We start from the raw sequence: 18,574 nt of genomic DNA, 5'->3' as shown, positions 1-18,574 counted from the left end.
AGGGAGATATCTGTACACTGACTGGTGTCTCTCAGTCCCCTCTCTCTCTCAGGGAGATATCTGTACACTGATTGGTGTCTCTCAGTCCCCTCTCTCTCAGGGAGATATCTGTACACTGACTGGTGTCTCTCAGTCTCTCACTCTCAGGGAGATATCTGTACACTGACTGGTGTCTCTCAGTCCCCCCTCTCTCTCTCAGGGAGATATCTGTACACTGACTGGTGTCTCTCAGTCCCCTCTCTCTCTCAAGGAGATATCTGTACACTGACTGGTGTCTCTCAGTCCCCTCTCTCTCTCAAGGAGATATCTTTACACGGACTGGTGTCTCTCTCAGTCCCCTCTCTCTCTCTCTCAGGGAGATATCTGTACACTGACTGGTGTCTCTCAGTCCCCTCTCTCTCTCAGGGAGACATCTGTACACTGACTGGTGTCTCTCAGTCACTCTCTCTCTCTCTCAGGGAGATGTCTGTACACTGACTGGTGTCTCTCAGTCCCCCCTCTCTCTCAGGGAGATATCTGTACACTGACGGTTGTCTCGCAGTGCCCTCTCTCTCTCTCTCAGGGAGATATCTGAACACTGACTGGTGTCACTCAATCCCCTCTCTGTCTCTCAGGGAGATATCTGTACACTGACTGGTGTCTCTCAGTCCCCTCTCTCTCAGGGAGATATCTGTGCACTGACTGGTGTCTCTCAGTCCCCTCTCTCTCTCAGGGAGATATCTGTACACTGACTGGTGTCTCTCAGTCCCCTCTCTCTCTCTCAGGGAGATATCTGTACACTGACTGGTGTCTCTCAGTCCCCCCTCTCTCTCTCAGGGAGATATCTGTACACTGACTGGTGTCTCTCTCTCCCCTCTCTCCCTCAGGGAGATATCTGTACACTGACTGGTGTCTCTCAGTCCCCCCCCTCTCTCAGGGAGATATCTGTACACTGACTCGTGTCTCTCAGTCCCCTCTCTCTCTCAGGGAGATATCTGTACACTGACTCGTATCTCTCAGTCCTCTGTCTCTCAGGGAGATATCTGTACACTGACTGGTGTCTCTCAGTCCCCTCTCTCTCAGGGAGATATCTGTACACTGACTGGTGTCTCTCAGTCCCCTCTCTCTCAGGGAGATATCTGTACACTGACTGGTGTCTCTCAGTCCCCTCTCTCTCTCAGGGAGATATCTGTACACTGACTGGTATCTCTCAGTCCTCTGTCTCTCAGGGAGATATCTGTACACTGACTGGTGTCTCTCAGTCTCCTCTCTCTCAGGGAGATATTTGTGCACTGACTGGTGTCTCTCAGTCCCCTCTCTCTCTCAGGGAGATATCTGTGCACTGACTGGTGTCTCTCAGTCCCCTCTCCCTCAGGGAGATATCTGTACACTGACTGGTGTTTCTCAGTCCCCTCTCTCTCAGGGAGATATCTGTACACTGACTGTTGTCTCTCAGTCCCCTCACTCTCTCAGGGAGATATCTGTACACTGACTGGTGTCTCTCAGTCCCCTCTCTCTCTCAGGGAGATATCTGTACACTGACTGGTGTCTCTCAGTCCCCTCTCTCTCAGGGAGATATCTGTACACTGACTGGTGTCTCTCAGTCCCCTCTCTCTCTCTCTCAGGGAGATATCTGTACACTGACTGGTGTCTCTCAGTCCCCGCTCTCTCAGGGAGATATCTGTACACCGTCTGGTGTCACTCAGTCCCCTCTCTCTCTCTCAGGGAGATATCTGTACACTGACTGGTGTCTCTCAGTCCCCTCTCTCTCAGGGAGATATCTGTACACTGACTGGTATCTCTCAGTCCCCTCTCTCTCTCAGGGAGATATCTGTACACTGACTGGTGTCTCTCAGTCCCCTCTCTCCCTCAGGGAGATATCTGTACACTGACTGGTGTCTCTCAGTCCCCTCTCTCTCTCAGGGAGATATCTGTACACTGACTGGTGTCTCTCAGTCCCCTCTCTCTCTCAGGGAGATATCTGTACACTGATTGGTGTCTCTCAGTCCCCTCTCTCTCAGGGAGATATCTGTACACTGACTGGTGTCTCTCAGTCTCTCTCTCTCTGGGAGATACCTGTACACTGACTGGTGTCTCTCAGTCCCCTCTCTCTCAGGGAGATATCTGTACACTGACTGGTGTCTCTCAGTCCCCTCTCTCTCTCTCTCAGGGAGATATCTGTACACTGACTGGTGTCTCTCAGTCCCCTCTCTCTCAGGGAGATATCTGTACACTGACTGGTGTCTCTCAGACCCCTCTCTCTCTCTCTCAGGGAGATATCTGTACACTGACTGGTGTCTCTCAGTCCCCGCTCACTCAGGGAGATATCTGTACACCGTCTGGTGTCACTCAGTCCCCTCTCTCTCTCTCAGGGAGATATCTGTACACTGACTGGTGTCTCCCAGTCCCCTCTCTCTCAGGGAGATATCTGTACACTGACTGGTATCTCTCAGTCCCCTCTCTCTCTCAGGGAGATATCTGTACACTGACTGGTGTCTCTCAGTCCCCTCTCTCCATCAGGGAGATATCTGTACACTGACTGGTGTCTCTCAGTCCCCTCTCTCTCTCAGGGAGATATCTGTACACTGACTGGTGTCTCTCAGTCCCCTCTCTCTCTCAGGGAGATGTCTGTACACTGACTGGTGTCTCTCAGTCCCCTCTCTCTCTCTCAGGGAGATATCTGTACCCTGACTGGTGTCTCTCAGTCCCCTCTCTCTCTCTCAGGGAGATATCTGTTCACTGACTGGTGTCTCTCAGTCCCCTCTCTCTCTCAGGGAGATATCTGTACACTGACTGGGTCTCTCAGTCTCTCTCTCTCAGGGAGATATCTGTACACTGACTGGTGTCTCTCAGTCCCCTCTCTCTCTCAGGGTGATATCTGTACACTGACTGGTGCCTCTCAGTCCCCTCTCTCTCTCTCAGGGAGATATCTGTACACTGACTGGGGTCTCTCCGTCCCCTCTCTCTCAGGGAGAGGTCTGTACACTGACTGGTGTCTCTCAGTCCCCCCTCTCTCAGGGAGATATCTGTACACTGACTGGTGTCTCTCAGTCCCCTCTCTCTCTCTCAGGGAGATATCTATACACTGGCTGGGGTCTCTCAGTCCCCTCTCTCTCTCTCAGGGAGATATCTGTACACTGACTGGTGTCTCTCAGTCCCCTCTCTCTCAGGGAGATATCTGTACACTGATTGGTGTCTCTCAGTCCCCTCTCTCTCAGGGAGATATCTGTACACTGACTGGTGTCTCTCAGTCCCCTCTCTCTCAGGGAGATATCTGTACACTGACTAGTGTCTCTCAGTCCCCTCTCTCTCACGGAGATATCTGTACACTGACTGGTGTCTCTCAGTCCCCTCTCTCTCTCAGGGAGATATCTGTACATTGACTGGTGTCTCTCAGTCCCCTCTCTCAGGGAGATATCTGTGCACTGATTGGTGTCTCTCAGTCCCCTCTCTCTCAGGGAGATATCTGTACACTGACTGGTGTCTCTCAGTCCCCTCTCTCTCAGGGAGATATCTGTACACTGACTGGTGTCTCTCAGACCCCTCTCTCTCACGGAGATATCTGTACACTGACTGGTGTCTCTCAGTCCCCTCTCTCTCTCAGGGAGATATCTGTACATTGACTGGTGTCTCTCAGTCCCCTCTCTCAGGGAGATATCTGTGCACTGATTGGTGTCTCTCAGTCCCCTCTCTCTCTCAGGGAGATATCTGTACACTGACTGGTGTCTCTCAGTCCCCTCTCTCTCTCAGGGAGATATCTGTACACTGATTGGTGTCTCTCAGTCCCCTCTCTCTCAGGGAGATATCTGTACACTGACTGGTGTCTCTCAGTCTCTCACTCTCAGGGAGATATCTGTACACTGACTGGTGTCTCTCAGTCCCCCCTCTCTCTCTCAGGGAGATATCTGTACACTGACTGGTGTCTCTCAGTCCCCTCTCTCTCTCAACGAGATATCTGTACACTGACTGGTGTCTCTCAGTCCCCTCTCTCTCTCAAGGAGATATCTGTACACTGACTGGTGTCTCTCTCAGTCCCCTCTCTCTCTCTCTCAGGGAGATATCTGTACACTGACTGGTGTCTCTCAGTCCCCTCTCTCTCTCAGGGAGATATCTGTACACTGACTGGTGTCTCTCAGTCCCCTCTCTCTCTCAGGGTGATATCTGTACACTGACTGGTGTCTCTCAGTCCCCTCTCTCTCTCTCAGGGAGATATCTGTACACTGACTGGGGTCTCTCCGTCCCCTCTCTCTCAGGGAGAGGTCTGTACACTGACTGGTGTCTCTCAGTCCCCCCTCTCTCAGGGAGATATCTGTACACTGACTGGTGTCTCTCAGTCCCCTCTCTCTCTCTCAGGGAGATATCTATACACTGGCTGGGGTCTCTCAGTCCCCTCTCTCTCTCTCAGGGAGATATCTGTACACTGACTGGTGTCTCTCAGTCCCCTCTCTCTCAGGGAGATATCTGTACACTGATTGGTGTCTCTCAGTCCCCTCTCTCTCAGGGAGATATCTGTACACTGACTGGTGTCTCTCAGTCCCCTCTCTCTCTCCCAGGGAGATATCTGTACACTGACTGGTGTCTCTCAGTCCCCTCTCTCTCACGGAGATATCTGTACACTGACTGGTGTCTCTCAGTCCCCTCTCTCTCTCAGGGAGATATCTGTACATTGACTGGTGTCTCTCAGTCCCCTCTCTCAGGGAGATATCTGTGCACTGATTGGTGTCTCTCAGTCCCCTCTCTCTCAGGGAGATATCTGTACACTGACTGGTGTCTCTCAGTCCCCTCTCTCTCAGGGAGATATCTGTACACTGACTGGTGTCTCTCAGACCCCTCTCTCTCACGGAGATATCTGTACACTGACTGGTGTCTCTCAGTCCCCTCTCTCTCTCAGGGAGATATCTGTACATTGACTGGTGTCTCTCAGTCCCCTCTCTCAGGGAGATATCTGTGCACTGATTGGTGTCTCTCAGTCCCCTCTCTCTCTCAGGGAGATATCTGTACACTGACTGGTGTCTCTCAGTCCCCTCTCTCTCTCAGGGAGATATCTGTACACTGATTGGTGTCTCTCAGTCCCCTCTCTCTCAGGGAGATATCTGTACACTGACTGGTGTCTCTCAGTCTCTCACTCTCAGGGAGATATCTGTACACTGACTGGTGTCTCTCAGTCCCCCCTCTCTCTCTCAGGGAGATATCTGTACACTGACTGGTGTCTCTCAGTCCCCTCTCTCTCTCAAGGAGATATCTGTACACTGACTGGTGTCTCTCAGTCCCCTCTCTCTCTCAAGGAGATATCTGTACACTGACTGGTGTCTCTCTCAGTCCCCTCTCTCTCTCTCTCAGGGAGATATCTGTACACTGACTGGTGTCTCTCAGTCCCCTCTCTCTCTCAGGGAGATATCTGTACACTGACTGGTGTCTCTCAGTCACTCTCTCTCTCTCTCTCAGGGAGATATCTGTACACTGACTGGTGTCTCTCAGTCCCCCCTCTCTCTCAGGGAGATATCTGTACACTGACGGTTGTCTCTCAGTGCCCTCTCTCTCTCTCTCAGGGAGATATCTGAACACTGACTGGTGTCTCTCAGTCCCCTCTCTCTCAGGGAGATATCTGTACACTGACTGGTGTCTCTCAGTCCCCTCTCTCTCTCTCAGGGAGATGTCTGTACACTGACTGGTGTCACTCAATCCCCTCTCTGTCTCTCAGGGAGATATCTGTACACTGACTGGTGTCTCTCAGTCCCCTCTCTCTCAGGGAGATATCTGTGCACTGACTGGTGTCTCTCAGTCCCCTCTCTCTCTCAGGGAGATATCTGTACACTGACTGGTGTCTCTCAGTCCCCTCTCTCTCTCTCAGGGAGATATCTGTACACTGACTGGTGTCTCTCAGTCCCCCCTCTCTATCTCAGGGAGATATCTGTACACTGACTGGTGTCTCTCAGTCCCCCCTCTCTCTCAGGGAGATATCTGTACACTGACGGTTGTCTCTCAGTGCCCTCTCTCTCTCTCTCAGGGAGATATCTGTACACTGACTGGTGTCTCTCTCTCCCCTCTCTCCCTCAGGGAGATATCTGTACACTGACTGGTGTCTCTCAGTCCCCCCCCTCTCTCAGGGAGATATCTGTACACTGACTGGTGTCTCTCAGTCCCCTCTCTCTCTCAGGGAGATATCTGTACACTGACTCGTATCTCTCAGTCCTCTGTCTCTCAGGGAGATATCTGTACACTGACTGGTGTCTCTCAGTCCCCTCTCTCTCAGGGAGATATCTGTACACTGACTGGTGTCTCTCAGTCCCCTCTCTCTCAGGGAGATATCTGTACACTGACTGGTGTCTCTCAGTCCCCTCTCTCTCTCAGGGAGATATCTGTACACTGACTGGTATCTCTCAGTCCTCTGTCTCTCAGGGAGATATCTGTACACTGACTGGTGTCTCTCAGTCTCCTCTCTCTCAGGGAGATATTTGTGCACTGACTGGTGTCTCTCAGTCCCCTCTCTCTCTCAGGGAGATATCTGTACACTGACTGGTGTCTCTCAGTCCCCTCTCCCTCAGGGAGATATCTGTACACTGACTGGTGTCTCTCAGTCTCCTCTCTCTCAGGGAGATATCTGTACACTGACTGGTGTTTCTCAGTCCCCTCTCTCTCAGGGAGATATCTGTACACTGACTGTTGTCTCTCAGTCGCCCCTCTCTCTCTCTGGAAGATATCTGTACACTGACTGGTGTCTCTCATTCCCCCCTCTCTCTGAGGGAGATATCTGTACACTGACTGGTGTCTCTCAGTCCTCTCTCTCTCTCAGGGAGATATCTGTACACTGACTGGTGTCTCTCAGTCCCCTCTCTCTCTGGGAGATATCTGTACACTGACTGGTGTCTCTCAGTCCCCTCTCTCTCTCAGGGAGATATCTGTACACTGACTGGTGTCTCTCAGTCCCCTCTCTCTCTGGGAGATATCTGTACACTGACTGGTGTCTCTCAGTCCTCTCTCTCTCTCAGGGAGATATCTGTACACTGACTGGTGTCTCTCAGTCCCCTCTCTCTCAGGGAGATATCTGTACACTGACTGGTGTCTCTCAGTCCCTTCTCTCTCTCAGGGAGATATCTGTACACTGACTGGTGTATCTCAGTCCCCTCTCTCTCTCTCAGGGAGATATCTGTACACTGACTGGTGTCTCTCAGTCCCCTCTCTCTCTCAGGGAGATATCTGTACACTGACTGTTGTCTCTCAGTCCCCCCTCTCTCTGTGTCAGCTCGATGCTGACACTGGGTAATGAAGCGGGGTCTCAATGGCAGTGTAGAGGGAGCTTTACGCTGTACCTAACCCGGTCGTGCGGATGCGTTGGGAGAGGTTGCGGACCCTCACCGGTTCCGTGCGTGACAATGAACTCCAGCATCTTGTTCATGCTGGCCATGTAGAATATCAGGCGCAGCTGGGTCATCCCCATGGTAACCAGGCTCCACAGGAAGATGGCGGAGAACACACTCTTCCGAAATGGGATGGAGGCTGCGAGGGTCGGGGAGGGAGACACGGACACAGCCTGAGTGAGTCGACCTGGGAAGCCCCATCACCGCCGCCCCCCACCCCCCCCCCCCCCAATCCCCGTCCCACCAACCGCACAGCACAGGCCATTCGGCCCACCCGCCCAGTGCTGGTGCGCTGTCCCCCTCTCTCCCCCCCCTCCGATTCTTCTCCATCTCGATCCCCTCCCGGTCTGTGCTGCGTCGTGATGTTGATCCATCTCCCCACCCCCCCACCCCCCCCAAACACATCGAGGGTATTCACTTCACCCACTCACTGACAGAGTGATGTCCCTGCTGTCCCCACTCTCAGTGAGGACATCTCTCTCTCTCTCTCTCTGTCATTCTCTCTCTGTCTCTGACACACTCTCTCTTACTGCCCCTCTCTTTCTCTCTCTGTCTCTGACCCTGTCTCTCTCTCTCTCTCTATCTCTGACCCACAGTCTCTCTCTCTCTGTCTCTGTTTCTGACACACTCTCTGTCTCTATCTCTCTCTGCCTCTGACCCACACACTCTCTCTTTCTGTCTCTGTCTGTGACACACTCTCTCTTTCTCTGTTTCTGACCCACACTCTCTCTCTCTCTCTCTGACCCACACACTCTGTCTCTCTGTCTCTGTCTCTCTCTCTCTCTCTCTCTGTCTCTCTGTCTCTGACACACTCTCTGTCTATCTCTGACCCACAGTCTCTCTCTCTCTCTGTTTCTCTCTCTGTCTCTGACACACTCTCTCTGTCTGTCTCTCTCTGTCTCTGACCCACACACTCTCTCTCTCTCTCTGTCTCTCTGTCTCTGACACACTCTCTCTCTCTGTCTCTGACCCACACTCTTTCTCTCTCTGTCTCTCTCTCTCTCTCTCTGTGTCTCTGTCTCTGACACACTCTCTCTGTTTCTCTCTCTCTCTCTGACCCACACTCTCTCTCTCTCTGTGTCTCTCTGTCTCTGACCCACACACTCTCTCTCTCTCTGTCTCTCTGTCTCTGACACACTCTCTCCCTGTCTCTGACCCACACTCTTTCTCTCTTTGTGTCTCTCTCTCTCTCTCTCTGTGTCTCTCTGTCTCTGTCTCTGACACACTCTCTCTGTCTCTCTCTCTCTGACACACACTCTCTCTCTCTCTGTCTCTGAACCTCTCTCTCTCTCTCTCTCTGTGTCTCTGACACACTCCCTCTCTCCAGAATTCCCGACGGACTGCTGTTTGTTGATGGCTCCCACATTCCGGTGTGAAACGCCACAGGAACCGTCTCCCCTATGTCTCCCCCCATTAGAATCCTTCCTCAGTGGCCCCGCCCTCCCCCCCTCAGCCTGGGCATAGACAACAACAACAACAACAACAACAACAACAACAACAACAACAACTTTTTCAGGTATTTCACAGCATGTCGCGCTGCAATGTCAGAGCGAGGGAGAGCAGTGCAGGTCCCTTTAAGATTGAGGGAGAGCGGTGCAGGTCCCTTTAAGGCCGAGAGAGAGCGGTGCAGTTCCCTTTAAGATTGAGGGAGAGCAGTGCAGATCCCTTTAAGATTGTGGGAGAGCAGTGCAGCTCCCTTTAAGATTGAGGGAGGGCAGTGCAGGTCTCTTTAAGGCCGAGAGAGTGTGGTGCAGGTCCCTTTATGGCCGAGAGAGAGCGGTGCAGGTCCCTTTATGATTGAGGGAGAGCGGTGCAGGTCCCTTTAAGGCTGAGGGAGAGCGGTGCAGGTCCCTTTAAGGCTGAGGGAGAGCAGTGCAGGTCCCTTTAAGATTGAGGGAGAGCGGTGCAGTTCCCTTTAAGATTGAGGGAGAGCGGTGCAGGTCCCTTTCAGGCCGAGGGAGAGCAGTGCAGGTCCCTTTAAGGCCGAGAGAGAGCGGTGCAGTTCCCTTTAAGATTGAGGGAAAGCAGTGCAGATCCCTTTAAGATTGTGGGAGAGCAGTGCAGCTCCCTTTAAGATTGAGGGAGGGCAGTGCAGGTCCCTTTAAGGCCGAGAGAGTGTGGTGCAGGTCCCTTTATGGCCGAGAGAGAGCAGTGCAGGTCCCTTTATGATTGAGGGAAGGGCAGTGCAGGTCCCTTTAAGGCCGAGGGAGAGCGGTGCAGGTCCCTTTAAGGCTGAGGGAGAGCGGTGCAGTTCCCTTTAAGATTGAGGGAAAGCAGTGCAGATCCCTTTAAGATTGTGGGAGAGCAGTGCAGCTCCCTTTAAGATTGAGGGAGGGCAGTGCAGGTCCCTTTAAGGCCGAGAGAGTGTGGTGCAGGTCCCTTTATGGCCGAGAGAGAGCAGTGCAGGTCCCTTTAAGATTGAGGGAGAGCGGTGCAGGTCCCTTTAAGGCCGAGAGAGAGCGGTGCAGGTCCCTTTAAGGCTGAGGGAGAGCGGTGCAGGTCCCTTTAAGGCTGAGGGAGAGCGGTGCAGGTCCCTTTAAGGCCGAGGGAGAGCGGTGCAGGTCCCTTTAAGGCCGAGGGCGAGCAGTGCAGTTCCCTTTAAGATTGAGGGAGAACGGTGCAGGTCCCTTTAAGGCCAAGAGAGAGCAGTGCAGCTCCCTTTAAGATAGAGGGAGGGCAGTGCAGGTCCCTTTAAGGCCGAGAGAGTGTGGTGCAGGTCCCTTTAAGGCTGAGGGAGAGCGGTGCAGGTCCCTTTATGATTGAGGGAAGGGCAGTGCAGGTCCCTTTAAGGCCGAGGGAGAGCGGTGCAGGTCCCTTTAAGGCTGAGGGAGAGCGGTGCAGGTCCCTTTAAGGCCGAGGGAGAGCAGTGCAGGTCCCTTTAAGAGGAAGGTCTGTGCCGGTCTCTTTAAGAATGGAGGACGGAGGACTGTGCTTTTCTCTTTAACAGGGAGTGAGGGAGGCCCATGCAGGTTCTTTTAAGAACAAGGGAGGGATGATCTTGAAGGTCCCTTTAAGAGGGAGGACAGTGCAAGTCCCTTTCAGAGGGAGTGAGGGCCACGCATTTCCCTTTAAGAGCGAGGGGCGGGGCTGTGCAGGTCCCTTTAAGAGTGAGAGGTTAGGGCTGTGCAGGCCCCTTTAAGAGTGAGGGGTTGGGGCTGTGCAGGTCCCTTTAAGAGTGAGGGGTTAGGGCTGTGCAGGTCCCTTTAAGAGCAGGTTGGGGCTGTGCAGGTCCCTTTAAGAGTGAGGGGTTGGGGCTGCGCAGGTCCCTTTAAGAGCGGGTTGGGGCTGCGCAGGTCCCTTTAAGAGTGAGGAGGTGGGACTGTGCAGGTCCCTTTAAGAGCGGGTTGGGGCTGCGCAGGTCCCTTTAAGAGCGGGTTGGGGCTGTGCAGGTCCCTTTAAGAGTGAGGGGTTGGGGCTGTGCAGGTCCCTTTAAGAGCGGGTTGGGGCTGTGCAGGTCCCTTTAAGAGTGAGGGGTTGGGGCTGTGCAGGTCCCTTTAAGAGCGGGTTGGGGCTGCGCAGGTCCCTTTAAGAGCGGGTTGGGGCTGTGCAGGTCCCTTTAAGAGCAGGTTGGGGGCGGTGAGCCACTTACTCTCTTTCTTGGTGCTGTCAGTCTTGGCTATACTGTCTGTGGAGAGATGTTTGAACTCGTCGTGTTCCGGAAGTTTCTGGCTCAGCCTCTGGCCCACGTTACTGACGTGGACGTAAAACCGGTCCCCGGTCACCTTGTGGTCCAGGGCAAGGCTGCTGAGCTTGATCTTCTTCCTGCCGGAGGGAAGGAGTCCCGAGAGTCAGTGCTGACCGCCTCGGACCGGAGGCTGACCGAACCCTCTCCCTGTCTGAGCCGGTTCCCCGTTCACCACAGTCTCACCACCCACCACCCCCCCCCCCCACCTCCGTTTCACTCCTCCCCCACCAACGCTCTTCCCAGTTCTGCCCGTTTGCCCTCATCCCTTTTAATAACGTCCCCCGAAATCTCAGGGCCTACCTGTGGCCTCAATCCCCTCACGGTTTCTCAGAACCAGTGGAACCCACTCTCCATCCTGGTGAGGAATTTGACCGTATTACGGTCAAGTCTTCCCCAAGAGCCCCACACCGCTAACTGTTCCTTTCGCAATGTCAAGGCTAAGGTCACCTGTTCTCTCATTGGTTCCTCAATGTGTTAATCCAGACAACCAGCCCTTATACACTTAATGGTAAGGTCCTAGGGAGTGTTGCTGAACAAAGAGACCTTGGAGTGCAGGTTCATAGCTCCTTGAAAGTGGAGTCACAGGTAGATAGGATAGTGAAGGCAGTGTTTGGTATGTTTTCCTTTATTGGTCAGAGTATTGAGTACAGGAGTTGGGAGGTCATGTTGCGGCTGTACAGGACATTGGTTAGGCCACTGTTGGAATATTGCATGCAATTCTGGTCTCCTTCCTATCGGAAAGATGTTGTGAAACTTGAAAGGGCTCAGAAAAGATTTACAAGGATGTTGCCAGGGTTGGAGGGTTTGAGCTACAGGGAGAGGCTGAACAGGCTGGGGCTGTTTTCCCTGGAGCATCGGAGGCTGAGGGGTGACCTTATAGAGGTTTATAAAATCATGAGGGACATGGATAGGGTAAATAGACAAAGTCTTTTCCCTGGGGTGGGGGAGTCCAGAACTAGAGGGGCATAGGTTTAGGGTGAGAGGGGAAAGATATAAAAGAGACCTAAGGGGCAACTTTTTCACCCAGAGGGTGGTACGTGTATGGAATGAGCTGCCAGAGGATGTGGTGGAGGCTGGTACAATGACAACATTTAAGAGGCATTTGGATGGGTATATGGATAGGAAGGGTTTGGGGGGATATGGGCCGGGTGCTGGCAGGGGGGACTAGATTGGGTTGGGATACCTGGTCGGGTTGGACCGAAGGGTCTGTTTCCCTGCTGTATATCTCTCGGACTCTGTGGGTGCCTGTGATCATGGACATGATTCCAGTAATGTGGTCCCAATCATACTGGTCCTCAGACTGGTGACAGAAACTCTGTCAGTAATTCTGTATTTCACGCTGGTCCTGGTTATAACTGGTTACAGCAGCGGTGATATGGTTGATGACTTATGCTGTACATCTCTGTGACTCTATACACGGTCGGGGTGCCTTCCCTCTGGTATTGTTACTAACTTCGATTTACCTGTGCACAAATTCAACCCGCTCATCGTTCCAAGTGTTCCCTAATTGCTTGCATCACTAACCTCACGTCCAATATCAGCAGGGTCGGTATCCAGCCCCCCCCCCCACCCCCCCCCAATTCCTGATTTATTGCTCTGCGTTGTTTGTGGGCTCAGTCCTACCTGCAATAACGTCCCTCGTTATTACTTTAACTTCCTTTTAACTTCCATCACCTTTTCGTTTTTGTCTGTTTCATTTCAACCAAACTGCCGGAGCTGGGTTTGGTCTCGTTGTCTGTGTACCACGCTCCCCGTCCCACCCACCCCTTCTGATCGGCACTGACACCCACCACCCACCCCCCCCGCGCCACGTCCACCCCAGTACCCATTGGGCGAAAGGGCGTCACTTACACGTAACTGGCCTCCTCAGGGTCTGGGAAGGCTTGTAGGGGCCAGTTGACGTAGCAGTTCAGGAAGACGAGACAGGCCAGCCCAGCCCACGTGTACATGATGACGATGAACGAGACGCCAAAGTCGTAGATCACCTGCGGGAGGAGAAGGCAGCCTTGATACCCTGCAACAGCACAGCAAGAAAGGCCCAGGCTGCAATCCGGGCCTAGTCCCAGCTTGACCTAATCTCATACTTTGTGACCTAAGTGAGCACTCCCCCCCCCCCTACTCCCACCGCCAGCTGCAGGGAAAGGTCCAGGCATCAATCCGGGCCTAGTCCCAGGTTGACCTAATGTTACGCCCTGCTCATGGTAGTGAGCTTATCTCTAGCCACACAAAACGGAAAAGCTCCAGGCTTCAATCCGGGCCTAGTGACCGGTTACCCTAATCTTACACCCTGCTCGTGGCAGTGAGCGTATCTCTAGCCACACAAAACGGGAAAGCTGCAGGCTTCAATCCGGGCCTAGTGACCGGTTACCCTAATCTTACACCCTGCTCGTGGCAGTGAGCGTATCTCTAGCCACACAAAACGGGAAAGCTGCAGGCTTCAATCCGGGCCTAGTGACCGGTTACCCTAATCTTACACCCTGCTCATGGCAGTGAGCGTATCTCTAGCCACACAAAACGGGAAAGCTCCAGGCTTCAATCCAGGCCTAGTGACCGGTTACCCTAATCTTACACCCTGCTCATGGTAGTGAGCTTATCTCTAGCCACACAAAACGGAAAAGCTCCAGGCTTCAATCCGGGCCTAGTGACCGGTCACCCTAATCTTACACCCTGCTCGTGGCAGTGAGCTTATCTCCACCTACACAAAACGGGAAGCTCCAGGCTTCCTCTGGGTGGGTTTCCTCCGGGTGCTCCGGTTTCCTCCCACAGTCCAAAGATGTGCAGGTTAAGGTGGAATGGCCACAGGAAATTGCCCGTAGTGTTGGGTACATTAGTCAGGGGTAAATGTAGGGTAATGGGTCTGGGTGGGATACTCTTCAGAGGGTCAGTGTGGACTTGTTGGGCCCAAGGGCCTGTTTCCACAGTGTAGGGATTCCAATTCTAAAGACGGGGGGGGGAGTTGGATAGACAGAGAGGGAGAGACAGAGATATGGGAGAGATAGAAAGAGAAACGAGGAGGGAGAGAGAGAGAGAAACGAGGAGAGAGAAAGACAGGGAGAGCATATAAGGGGAGAGAGAGCATGTGAGAGAAAGAAAAGAGAGAGAGACGGCAAAAGAGAAACACACAGAGGGAAATAGGAGGGAGCGAGACAGAGAGAGAGAAAGTGCGAGAGAGTGACAGAGAGACAGAGAGAGAATGTGTAAAAGAGAGTGTGAGACAGAGAGAGTGAGAGAGACTGAGACAGAGAGAGAGAGAGAGACAGGGAGGGAGAGATTGGGAGTGAGCATGTGCACTTATGGGGCTTACCTTAATTCCAGGGAAGGTGACAGCAGACGATGCGTATGAGCCAATCATCAAGGACATGATGGTCGATCGCAGGTTGCCGAACATGTTTGGTAACTGCAACAACCAAAAACAAAACCATCCGCGGGTCAGTGGCAGCTTCCCAACATGGCCGACTGTTTCCCACAATGCCCCTTTGAGGTTCCACTCCCACCTCCCCCATCTGCCTCCCATGCTGTGAAGGTGGAAGGGGCAGTCTGACCGACAGCAAGGCACAGGAGGCCACCGGGGAGACAGGACCACGAGGGATGCAGGACGTCCAGCCCGATACGGGACACGCCCGGGAGATACCCGAGGATTGTTGGCACAGTGTCTCTCCGACCTGCGCTACACCGACTCCGACTGTGGAAAACCGATATTCCGGTGACATTTCTCATGGTGTGGGGTCACCTTGGGGTGCTTCCCCATCGGCCCCGCCAAGAGGTTGTCTTTTCTGGGGGTCAGGCGAAGGCACAAACCCTGAGGCCTAACGCACACAGAAGCCTAGCCAGCTAGGCCCTACCCACAGGAGCTCAGTTTAGCAAACAAAGTCTGAAAGGAAACTGTTTAAATATGTTTCTCTCGTTTCCTGGTCTCATTCCAACACTAATTCCGGACACTGCCCTTTAGGGAGATGGGGGGGAAGGGATCCGAGAGGGTGTGGATATGATCCACGTGGATAATCCCAGGGATGTGGGCCCTCAGAGGCTGGGATAGACCGGAGAGGCGGGGCCTGGTCTCCTCAGAGACAAGATCATCGAGAGGAGATTCGATCGAGGGGTTCGAGATCGTGAGGTGGGGGGGGGGGGGGGGGGGAGCTGGAGAGGGTCGAGAGGGAGAATCTGTTCTCATTGATGGGAAGATGGGGAACCAGAGGGACAAGGATTGAAGGGGATTGGTGACAGGAGCACTGAGAGACACCAGGAGAAACCTTTTCACTCCGCGAGGGGTTAGGGTCTGGAAGGTGGTGAGAGTGAGGGGGGAGGCAGGGAGGGTCACTCTAGGGGTTAGGGTCTGGAAGGTGCTGCCTGGGAGTGAGGGAGGAGGGAGGGAGGGTCACTCGAGGGGTTAGGGTCTGGAAGGTGGTGAGAGTGAGGGGGGAGGGGGGGAGGGTCACTCGAGGGGTTAGGGACTGGAAGGTGCTGTGTGAGAGTGAGGGGAGGAGGGAGGGAGGGTCACTCGAGGGGTGAGGGTCTGGAAGGTGCTGTGTGAGAGGGAGGGGAGGAGGGAGGGTCACTCGAGGGGTTAGGGTCTGGAAGGTGCTGTGTGAGAGTGAGGTGGTGGGTGAGGCTCAGATTAATGTGGGAACATATGAACCCACCATCTAAGGTGATACCCTCCTACTCTGGGATCAGTCATGTGACCATGAGGCCTACATTCCGCAAACGCCAAGCATCCCTCCTTAAAGAAAAGGCTGAAACCAGCTGGTAATACACTCGAGGTGTGGTTCCACCAACACCCACGCTGTGATTACAGACCGTGAAATGAATTTGAAAGACCTGCTGTTCCTGCTCACCAGCATTTGGGAAATCCAACCGCGTGGCTCCCACAAGCTTTCAAAATGCGTTTACTTTCACCATACCAGTACTGTGTCACAGCCCTGCACAGGCTAACTCTGTCACTGTCAATGCTGAGGGAGGGCCGCACTGTCGGAGGGTCAGCGCTGAGGGAGGGCCGCACTGTCGGAGGGTCAGCGCTGAGGGAGGGCCGCACTGTCGGAGGGTCAGTGCTGAGGGAGGGCCTCACTGTCGGAGGGTCAGTGCTGAGGGAGGGCCGCACTGTCGGAGGGTCAGTGCTGAGGGAGGGCCGCACTGTCGGAGGGTCAGTGCTGAGGGAGTGCCGCACTGTCGGAGGGTCAGTGCTGAGGGAGGGCCGCACTGTCGGAGGGTCAGCGCTGAGGGAGGGCCGCACTGTCGGAGGGTCAGTGCTGAGGGAGGGCCGCACTGTCGGAGGGTCAGTGCTGAGGGAGGGCCGCACTGTCGGAGGGTCAGTGCTGAGGGAGGGCCGCACTGTCGGACGGTCAGTGCTGAGGGAGGGCCGCACTGTCGGAGGTTCAGTCCTGAGGGAGGGCCGCACCTCTGAACCTTGTTCTCTGGAACGGAAACAGCCTCCAATCCCTCAGCCTTCCCTTCATACCATGGCAACATCCTGATAAATCTCCTCTTGGCCCTTTCCAAAGCTTCCACATCCTTCCTGTAATGCGATGACCTCAACTGTACGCAATACTCCAAGTGCGGCCGCACCAGAGTTTTGTACAGCTGCAGCATAACCTCATGGTTCCGGAACTCAATGACTGTGTCATTCACAGACTTGGTCCTTTCACTCTCCTCACGCAAGTCATTAATATATTTCATAAATAATTGTAACCCCCAACACTTATCCTTGTGGCGCACCCCTAGTTACAGGTGTGTCTGAGCCTGAAATTGCCTCTCCTTATCCCATCTCTCTTTCTCTCCCGTGACCTAGTCAATCTCTTTCCACATTAATTGTCCACCCCAATACCATGGCCCCGCGTCTTAAGTTGCCTCACGTGTGGTATCTCACCTCACCCTTTATAGTTCATGCAAATATATGACGTTCATTGCTTCCCTTTAACCTATCCTGCCAATTACCTCCTGAGATCAGCTTGCCAGGCACGATTTCCAGTTCCTGACTCCCATGTGATCCGATTGGACATTTTGGAGCGTTCTGCGGTCCAGGGGACGGGTGTGGGGGTGAGAGGGGAGGGTAGCGCAGGGTCAGTAAATGGCAGAGGTCAGTTCAACGCGGAGGCGAAAGTGAGGGCATTGATCTGAAATGAACTGCAGCTGCTCCAGGAACTCACAGCCTGGCATCGTGCCCAGTGGGCAGTGTGCCACGTGTTCAGGCTAGTACAGTCTGACTCTGACCAGCTCTGTGCCCCAGGCACCATCCAGTACACTGTGGGCAGCTGTGTGTGTGTGTGTGTGTGTGTGTGTGTGTATTTGAGAGAGAGAGAGTGTGTGTGCCTGTGAGATGTGTGTGTGTGTGTGTATCTGTGTTATGTCTGTGCATGTGAGAAAGTGTAGGTATATGTGTCTGTGTATATGAAAGTGTGCGTGTTTGTGTCTGTGTGCATATGTACATGTGTGTGTCTGAGTCTGTGTGTTTGAGAGAGAGTGTGTGGGTGTGTGTGAGAGAGAGTGTGTGTGTGTCTGTGAGAGGGAGAGTGTATGAGTGTGTGAGAGAGTGTGTGTGTATCTGTGCTATGTCTGTGCATGTGAAAAAGTGTAGGTATGTGTATCTGTGTATATGAAAGTGTGCGTGTTTGTGTCTGTGTGCATATGTACGTGTGTGTGTGTCTGAGTCTGTGTCTTTGAGAGAGAGTGTGTGAGTGTGTGTGAGAGAGAGTGTGTGTCTGTGAGAGGGAGAGTGTATGAGTGTGTGTGAGAGAGTGTGTGTGTGTGTGTGTGTATCTGTTCTATGTCTGTGCATGTGAGAAAGTGTGGGTACGTGTGTCTGTGTGCGTATGTACGTGTGTGTGTGCGAGAGAGACAGAGGGAGGCAGGGAGAGGGAGTTAGAAGATGTGAGAGTCTGCGTGTGTCTGTCAGCTGCTCTGTATCATTCACTCCCACTTCACCAAGGTCAGCACAGTCTAAGCCAAACAGGCTACTGTAGACCTCTCACACCCTCACTGCACCACACACTCTCACTCTCTCTTTCTCACCCCTCTAGCCCCCACCGCCCCTTATCTCTCCCTAACATTCAGGTCTTCCTATGTGAGTGTGTCTCTCTCTCTCTCTCTCTCTGATTCACCCCCCCTCCCTCCCCCCCCCCGCCACCCCCACCCCCAAACGTATTTTCTGTGGCTCAGCTGAACATCTTGTGCGACCTGTTTATTTCTGGTGCATGCAGCTGGTTCCGGAAGGTTCTTGCCTGAGCCCTGCCTCCTGCGTTAACTGTCCTTGCTCTGTCCCTGCTGTTGGAAGGCAAGCTGTCAGAGCTGCACTTGGGCCTAGCCCGGTGGAAAAGCCTGGGTTTTCCTCAGAATCCTGGAGTCCCCTCATTCAGGGCATTGTGGATACACCCACAGCACACGGACTGCCGCTGTTTAATTTGGCAGCTCACCTGCCCACCTTCTCAAGGGAGGCAACTAGGGACGGGTAAAGAATTTGCATGTTCTTCCCGGGTCTGAGTGGGTTTCCTCCGGGTGCTCCGGTTTCCTCCCACAGTCAAAAGATGTGCAGGTTAGGGTGGGTTGGCCCGTGCTAAAT

The 18,574-nt window shown here is 53.6% G+C and overlaps 1 protein-coding gene across 3 annotated transcripts in view; it reads right to left on the bottom strand.

The window, feature by feature from the left end:
• Positions 1-18,574, bottom strand: part of LOC140468568 (large neutral amino acids transporter small subunit 3-like) — a 98,568-nt gene that overhangs the window by 39,340 nt on the left and 40,654 nt on the right. For all 3 annotated transcript variants that reach the window (XM_072564661.1, XM_072564662.1, XM_072564663.1), the window contains exons 6-9: positions 14,327-14,419; positions 12,874-13,007; positions 10,927-11,099; positions 7,336-7,476 (exon numbers count right to left, since the gene is read on the bottom strand). In XM_072564661.1, coding sequence (XP_072420762.1) covers positions 7,336-7,476; positions 10,927-11,099; positions 12,874-13,007; positions 14,327-14,419 — 541 coding nt within the window. The remainder of the gene's footprint in view (positions 1-7,335; positions 7,477-10,926; positions 11,100-12,873; positions 13,008-14,326; positions 14,420-18,574) is intronic.

Source organism: Chiloscyllium punctatum, chromosome 47 (genome assembly GCF_047496795.1).
Source record: "Chiloscyllium punctatum isolate Juve2018m chromosome 47, sChiPun1.3, whole genome shotgun sequence".
NCBI lineage: Eukaryota > Metazoa > Chordata > Chondrichthyes > Orectolobiformes > Hemiscylliidae > Chiloscyllium > Chiloscyllium punctatum.
The sequence above is the reverse complement of the archived record's forward strand: the minus strand, read 5'-3'. Positions and strand labels throughout refer to the sequence as shown.